Source organism: Aquila chrysaetos, chromosome 17, assembly GCF_900496995.4.
Source record: "Aquila chrysaetos chrysaetos chromosome 17, bAquChr1.4, whole genome shotgun sequence".
NCBI lineage: Eukaryota > Metazoa > Chordata > Aves > Accipitriformes > Accipitridae > Aquila > Aquila chrysaetos.
The window spans coordinates 12,324,685-12,332,725 of record NC_044020.1 but is presented as its reverse complement, the minus strand read 5'-3'; the positions used below and the strand labels follow the sequence as shown (position 1 = coordinate 12,332,725).

Here is an 8,041-nt window from a genome sequence, read left to right as displayed (position 1 = left end):
TGCCTCACTTACATCCTTGGACCATCACAGCTGTAACACATCTACCATGAACAATATCCTGTTCTGTTTGCCTTTTTTATGGCCTCAAAGCGCGGAGCTGCTGTTGTCAGGTAACTACCTGCAGTAATCCCAAGACCACCTTCCCGAGCAGCCACAGCTAATTTTGCAGCCCAGTGTTGGGTATGCACAACTGGGGCTGTTTTTCTCCCTGCTGTGTGTGATTTTTCATCTACTGCTTGATTGCCTGCTCCCATTGCGGCTTCTGGAGTGATGTCCTAGGACGGGGCAGTGCTGCTCCTGGGAAAGACCGCTGGCAAAGTCCCTGTGTGTGAGGGAAGAGAGTTTGCAACCTGCTGAGTTGCCAAATGAAGCTGTTTTGGGCCCTTAGTAAGAAACAGCAGAGAGTTTAGCAGAGTTTATTTCCAGCTCAGAGCTCTGCTGCCCACGACTGCTCCTGGTCACCGTACAGCCTGGCTGCCCCCCTGGGCACTGCGGGTCGGGCTGCGATGCAGGACCTTGCCCTGTGCCCACGTCCTCCCTGCCAAGAAGAGACCCCGTGATGGGAATTCACCGTGAATTTGTATTTTGTCTTACCTCTTCCCAGCAGGTCTCAGGGCTTTGGCTCCCTCAGGCAGGGCTGTGGAGGTACCTGTGTGCGGTGGTCTCCCCTTTCTCCCACGTCTCCGGGGACGGCGTTGGGCAGAGAGATGATGGAGAATGGGAGCCAAGCGGTCCCCGGCCCGGGAGGGAGAGCACTGGCGGAGGCGGCGTGAGTCCTTCTCACAGGCGGGGGGGAACGAGCCCCCTTGCACTGGCCATGAAATCAGTCATGTGTAGGTTTTTGTCCAGCCCTGGGGGGTGGGGGAAGGAATGTGGGTTGGGCGAAGTCTAGGATTACACCACTGCCGAATTTTTTCTTTCCACACTTTAAATAGCCAGCACCTTTCGGTCCTGCCTTCGCGTCTCCTGTCGGCTCGCGCCCCAACAGCGCCGTCCACAAGGTAACACCTCTGCCCCTGTTTTCTTCTGCCCTGCTCCCCCCGCACCCCGCACCCACCCGGGTCTGCCTTGGATGAGAGGTCACGGTGTGCTTTCTGCCTGTTTAATAATTTTCTAGCGTGGAGGGGTCCTCCCAGTCCTTCCTTGCAGTCGCTGTCAAACGCCTGCCAGTGTTTCTTGCTCCTCTTCACGTCTCAAAGTGTTTTATAGGGGACTATGTTGGGGGAGGGGAGAGGTTGGAAGTGCTGCTTTGCCCTTTTTTTTTCTCTCCCCAGATGGGGGAGAGTGTCATTTGCTGCCAGTGCCTTTTCCTGCTCTCCTGGCGAGGGACTTGCAGGCGGGAATGAATGGCAATGTTAGGCTGAGGTTGGGGGAGCTGCCTCTGCAGGGCACGAGCAGGCTCGAGGGCTGGCACTGTGCAAAGGAAGGTGCCCTCCTTGGCACGAGGTCCTCAGCGATCCCAGCTTTGACACCGGGTGTTGGTGGGAACCGCAGTCCTCACCCTTTGCCGTGCGGGGCTCGTCAGCCAGGAGGGCGTCCTGCCCATGAGGAGCAGGGTCAAACACCCCTTGAGCCTCCTAAATGGCTGCAGCAGAGCTGATGCCACCCGTGCTGCCCATACCTATCTCCTCGCTGTGCCCTGAGGCACCAGCTGTGCACCAACAGTCACTTATGCTGTGCCCTGGCTTTCATGGGAGGAGAGTTGTCCTCTCGGACGTTTTTGCAGGCAGGTGGGACAGTGGGAGAGGTGTTCACTTACTCCGTGCCGATCTACTTCTCTTAGCAGAGATCTGTTTAGAGACGAGAGAAGCTCTTGCAGTGCCAAAGCTTCCTGAGAACAGTACTGTGGGGAGCCTCTGCAGGCAACGGGCAGATGTTTGGAGGGGCAGACCCTGGGAGAGGAGAGATCCCAGATGGCCGTGGATCTGCACCATTTCTTTTCCTGCTATTAGAAGGACAGCACCATTCTGAAAAATCATCTTTTCTTGTAGCCTAGTAGCTTGCCAGCAATGGTTGCCACCACCAAAAGCAAAAACTTGCTTCCTTCTTATTTCAGTTTGTCCTCTTCCCGCATCCAAGACTTCTGCGTGTTTTGTGGCTTTCATTGCACGGTCTGTAAAACCAGACCTTGGTAAGCAGCAACAGGGGAGAAGAAAAACCCTTATAAAATATCTTGTCAAGTATTTGATCCCAGTCTCATCCCCCTCCAGCCCTAAGTCTGTTCCCTGTACCTGCCGCAGTGGGAGCTCCAGCCTGGCTGAGCTGCTGGGTGTTCTGTGTAACACTGTGCTTAGAGGATGGGCTTCCAGAAGCAGGAGTGTTTTGAGATGAGTCAGTTAAAAATAATGGAACCGATAGCGGCTTTTAAGGACTTGTTTTGGACTAAGCAGTGAAAGCGCACACATGCTCTCAGCACCTTGCTGCCAGCCAGAATCGGTACGAAGGGGCAAGAGAGGACATGCGCGTGTCCTCTCCCCTCTCTTGCCTCCTGTAGCCCAAATTTCTACCTCGTTGCATGGCTTGTGCTGAACATAACAAAGGAAACTCCTTCTGAAGGTGGGATGGATTACAGAGTCCCCGGCGCCGTCAGCAATGGCGAAACGGTGCCCGCACACCCTAGCATGGAAAAGGAGAAGGAGGAGGACCAGACCCTGGAGCGAGGGCAGTGGAACAACAAGCTGGAGTACGTCCTGTCTGTGGCTGGGGAGATCATCGGCCTGGGAAATGTCTGGCGCTTCCCCTACCTCTGCTACAAGAACGGTGGAGGTAAGTGCGGTCCTGGCCCCGTCCAGCCCCAGGGGTGCCTGGTCACCGGAGTCCCTCCGCGGTCCCTCCTGCCTCTGCGACATCCGTGTCCGGCCCCGCTCGCCCCTGGCAGCCGCTTTTCAGCAATGCCCAAGTCATGAGTCTGAAGAGAGGGTGCCACCTTGCCGGCATAGTGCTGCCTTCCGGGCCACAAGCCAGGGTTGTTTTGACCCGGTGGGATGCGGGTGACTGAGTGACAGTGTCCCAGGGTTTCTGGTGGCTGTAGCCACGTTTCCCTGGTCCTGCTGGTGAGGTGGGGTGGCCATCTGCAGGGGGAGGCAGGAGGAGCAGGGTGGGGGCTCGGCTCCCTGAGCATTGTGACTCACTCCAGGCACCTCTTCCTTGAGGAGCGCTGGGCACCCTGCGCAAATAAGACGGCGGGTGCCGGCAGCATAGCAGGGAAGCGGTGCAGGAGGCCGTGGGGCATCGATGCCTTTGCAGGCGCTGTGAGGAGCTGCAGCATTTCCTGGGCTCTCGGGGGGCCTGCAAGGGGCTCACGGCCACGGGTCCTGGTCTGGTGTCTGACTGTGGAGGGATAGCCCCTGGGTGCTGGACTCGGGTGGCAGGGACAGGGCAGAGTGAGGGGGTTTTCCTCGCCTCGGTGCAGAAGCACAGCACCCCTCCTGCGCTCCACGGTGCCCACTGGCATCCGCCGGAGCTGCGAGCGTGTGGGAGAGGGGACCCCTGCCTCTGAGCCACACGGCAGGGCTGTGAGGTGCGCGGGTGGACGTGCTCGATGGAGAGAGAGGGAGCGGAGGGTTGCTGTTACCACCGAGGTGCCGGCACCGGTGCTGCTCAGGCTGTGCTCGGCAGTGACCGGTGGTCGATCCTCTGTAAGGCCAGGCTGCCCCGCAGCTTGGCGGTGGAGCTGGGCTTGCTTTTGCAGGTGTTTGTGCCTGCTTTTAGTTTGTGGCTGCCTTTTAAGGGAAGAAATTGTTTAAAAAACCGAGAGCCCGAAGCTCTTCCTAGGTTTGGCTCGGTGGCACGTGGAGAGAGAGAGTTGCTCTCCCTGTCTAGTGATTAGTTGCTAATTGGGCTCTCTGGAAGAGCAGGGGAGAAGGGAAACGGCGTTTGGCTGGGAGCTGGCAGGGAGCGAGTGCTGGGGACCTGGGGCTGAAATCCCCTGGCTTGAGCTTGGGGTAGTCTCATGGGCCTCACTAAACTGCTTTCATCCCAGTGGCATAAAAGAGGATTAACTGCTGTTTAGCTACTTTCACGCCATGCTTTGCTCAGCGCTTGTTTCTTTTCACCAGGTGGTCAGGCATTTTATTTCCCTGTTGAAAAAGGACGATTTTTCGTGTTCTCTCTTTCCACAGGGAACATTTCTTGGCTGCTTGCTGAGCTGTGTCTGCTCCCACTGCTGCACCCTTCCCGGGCGCCATCCTGTCCAGGGGGAGCGGGACCCAGGACCCTGTTCTGTCACCCTTTTCCCTGCTGCTCCCCCCGCCGTGCCCCCCCACTGGGGCTGGGGGAGACCTGAGGGAGGGCTTTGGGGAAAGGGGAGCCACGGTGTGTGGCTGGAGAGCAGAGGCAAGATGTGAAGGGATTTCTCAGCCTTTTTTTCCCCCAAGAAATGGGCCTGAAGCAAAGCCCTGTGAAGTGGCAGAGACAATGAGGAGTTTGAAGTCTCAGGCAAATCTTTTATCTCTGGCCGCCTTCCCATGAGGTTAGAGCAAGAATGGGGCACGAGACTCTCGTGCAGAGAGAAAAGCGTTTTGGGTATGACTTCTCCTGGGGCAGGGCAGTGCGACGAGGCTGTGCAGGACTTGAGGCTCCCTCCTCCACTATGGAGTCCGGCCTGCCCCAGCTGGTGCTGCATCAAATCCCTTGTAATGCCTTAAGATTAATTTTAAAGGCTGCTAGAGGTTTTGTCCTGTACTCCCTTGGGAAGGCTGGTCCAGGCACTTCCTTCCCTGTTACTTCAATAAAGGTGCGGGACCTTTATTTAATTTCCAGCTCTAGGTCAATCATGTCCAGTCTACAACCATTTGTTCTTGTGCCAGCATTACCGTCTGGCTGAAACAGCTCTGCCCCACTGGCTGACTTTTTCTCCCCCACACTGAATTGTGTGTAGGCAGTGGTGATAAGCACCCTCAGCTCGTGCTTCGCTTCCCTAAATAAGTGAGGCTCTTCGCAAAAAAGGTATCTGCAAAATCTGAGCTATGCAAAGAGGGGCAGCCGGTCACTTTTCCTTTCTTTAGGGATATTTCCACATAGCAAAGAAAGAGTAGTCCCTTACATATTTAGGGCTCAGTGTCTGATACCAAGGTCCTAAACAGTGGAGGGGGGGGGGGGTGGAGAACAAAAAGTGTTCTTTTTGCTCTTGTTTGCTCTTGCTTTCGCCTCCCATGGTGGTGTCAGGCCCTCCCCAGGCAGGCTGGCCCCTCCGATTGGGAAATACCGGGGAAGCCTGTCTGGTGGTGTGGCTGCCGGTGCCACAACCCCTCCCCAGCGCTCCCCAAACCGGCCGGTCCCAAGGGCCACCGCCGCCACCGTCCCTGTACGCGCAGAGGGGAAGGGGCCGTAGTGGAGGGGACACACGTGGCAGCGCTTTCCCCTTCCCCTTCGGCGGGGCAAACCTCTGCCGGGTGTCGGGGTTCACCCGTGGGAAGGGCGGATGGGGCTGGGCTGGAGGGACATCAGCCAGTGCTGGGGGGCTGCTCAGGTGTGCTGCTGGATCCCCCCCCCCTGCGGGCTGCCCTCCCTGCCACCCCCCAGGCCAGAGTGGTTGTGCGGGGCAGCTCTGCTGGGCACCTCACCTTGGCTTTTCCTCCTTGCAGTCCCTGCCTGAAGGCCATCCTGCCTGCCGCCTTTCCTGCCTGTGCGGGCAAGCAGTAGTCCTCTGCCAGCTGAAATGAAAAGGGGGGTGGTGGTGGGTCTGGTGTCAGGGTCATCCCACCTTGCCTGTCCCTCTACCTGGGGGGCGAGGGCAGGGGGGCATATCACAGCCCCTGGCCCAAATATGTCTCTGCAAATTCCTCTACCCAGCCATAATTTTGCATCATTACACAGCCCGCGTGTCGGGACCATCCAGTTAGACTACCAAAGCGTGAAACCTGCCAGCAAACCTGAGGAAGGGGAAAGGCCAGATCCCAGGCTGGAAATCAGGGAAACCCAGGCTGGGGAGCTTGACCTGCCACCTCAGACACCTCCCCTGGGATCCCCTGGCTGCAGTTTAGTTAAATACAAACTTCTATACAAGAATAATATCTCTTGAAAATAGGCACCACTTTTACGACAATATGATTGCACACAAGTTGGGAGTTGAGGGGATGGTGTTGATACAACCCCCGCCCTTTGCCTTCACTGATTTCTTTTTACTGGTAGAGGGAGAGCATGTGGGCATGCTTGTCATTCCCCCATGGCTGCCAGGTATCGGCATCCTGCCCTTCAGCTGCTGTTTGCCCACAGGGAGCTGTGGAGATGCTCCCCCTGTCTATTTCATTGATTGCTTTTTAGCAGGGAGGGGAGGACTCTGGCTCTGTACCCCACTGGGATGAGTGCGGGGTGGGACTTATGGCTGGTCCCCAAAGTCCCCCTTCCCTCTCCCTGCCCCTGCATGCTAGATAAGCTTCTTAATGAAATCTCCTGGGTTTTGAGTTTACTTGTGCACCAGGATTGTTATTCCCCATACACCCCCGCCCACCCGACCCCAGAGCCAGTTAGCATCTCACCGGCACAGAAAAGGACTATGCATGGAAAACGTGGTTAGTGGCTGGCTGGGTTGCCACCTCTGACCCTGCATGCCCCTCTGAGCCTACTGCAGCCCGGCTGCTGCTCTCCGCTCGAGGTGACCCCTTTCCACGCCAGCTCCCCGTGTCCCTGCCTTTGCAGCATGGCTTGAGCAGCTTCCGTGGCACATGAGTGCAGCAGAAAGCACAGACCGTCTTGCAGGGCTGTCTTCTGTGCTCTGTGGGGTAAAAGCCTGGGGTAATCAAAAGCCTGATGCATTTTATCCCTCCCTGCCTGGTTTCATGACAGGGCTTGACCAGGAGGGCAGCCCTGGCTGCTGGTGCGAGGTACATACTTTCCTGCACTACTTCTTTTTTGTTTATATCTGCTGCTTTTTGGTGAGCAAATGATTGAGCAAACTCACAGACTGCATGAAGGTGTCAGTCTTTACGTGCTCCTCAGTGCCTTGGTGTTGTCATCTATGGGCTTGTCAGCTTATTCAGTCAGAATAATCAATGTGAAAGGAGTCACCAACTTGATTAAAAGTCACAATGGTTTTACAGCAGGGTGTTCTCCTGTATTTCTATACAGCTATTGAGAACTCGTTTCACTCTTTTCTGCACAAAAATCAGGCCTAGAAGCTTTTCTTTCCTCTCCATCTTTTCTAAATGATGAGTTTCTCATGCAATCACATCACTTCAGGAGATGAAACGTGAGGAAAATCCCTTTTTCCTGGCATCCCATCCATGGTCTTCCCGCCCCCGCTGTCCCCTGCCAGGAGGGACCTGCCTGGTGCCAGGTTGGAGATGGCCTGACCCTCGTCACCCCACAGGGCTTATTTTTCCTATCTGCTGCTTGAATTTGCCAGGTGCCTTCTTCATCCCCTACCTCATCTTCCTCTTCACCTGTGGGATCCCTGTCTTCTTCCTGGAGACGGCGCTGGGGCAGTACACCAGCCAGGGAGGGGTGACAGCTTGGAGGAAGATCTGTCCCATCTTTGAAGGTGAGTCGGGTGAGCCCAGGAGGGCATGGCGAAGTGGGGGGGACAGTGGGGCCCCTGGGCGACGAGCGGTGATGCCCCTCCCCACAGCCTGGATTGTTACCTGCCTCCATGCATCCGCTGCCACTGGCTGCCTCCTTTCCAAAATCATGCTGGAAAAATTGATCGCCTTTCTCACCAAACAGTTCCCATTGTTACGTTGCATCCCGGTTTCCTTCTTCATGGCTGCGGCTCTGGCCAGGAGCTTTGTGCCCAGTCAAGGTTGTCCAAGAGCTAAATGATAAAAATGCTTTTGACTGTTATGAGGAACCTAAAACATACTACTACTTTAAGTCAATGCTATGTCATTTTCCTGAGTTTGCAGATGGCTCAAAACCTTAGTGGTGGAAGGTGTTGGTTGTCTTAATAAATCATTAGCAGTCAGATCCACTTGTAGCACTTTTTCAGCACAGTCACCCAGCCTCAAGCCACCTTCCGTAATTTCTCTGAAAGTCTCAGTTGCTTCTTCCCCACGTACTAAAACCTTTAGCTGCTCCTCCAGCACCTCCCAGAGAAGGTGCGTGG

General features: G+C 55.9%; 1 protein-coding gene across 6 annotated transcripts in view; it reads left to right on the top strand.

The window, feature by feature from the left end:
• Nucleotides 1–935: 935 nt before the first annotated feature.
• Nucleotides 936–8,041, top strand: part of SLC6A13 (solute carrier family 6 member 13) — a 32,932-nt gene continuing 25,826 nt past the window's right edge. For 4 of the 6 annotated variants that reach the window (XM_030040600.2, XM_041129635.1, XM_030040597.2 and 1 more), the window contains exons 1-3: nt 936–1,001; nt 2,495–2,766; nt 7,346–7,480. In XM_030040600.2, coding sequence (XP_029896460.1) covers nt 2,562–2,766; nt 7,346–7,480 — 340 coding nt within the window. In that variant the 5' untranslated portion in view covers nt 936–1,001; nt 2,495–2,561. Of the gene's footprint in view, nt 1,002–1,547; nt 2,437–2,494; nt 2,767–7,345; nt 7,481–8,041 lie in introns of those variants that run through there. The other 2 variants (XM_030040599.1, XM_041129636.1) reach the window with 2 other exon arrangements.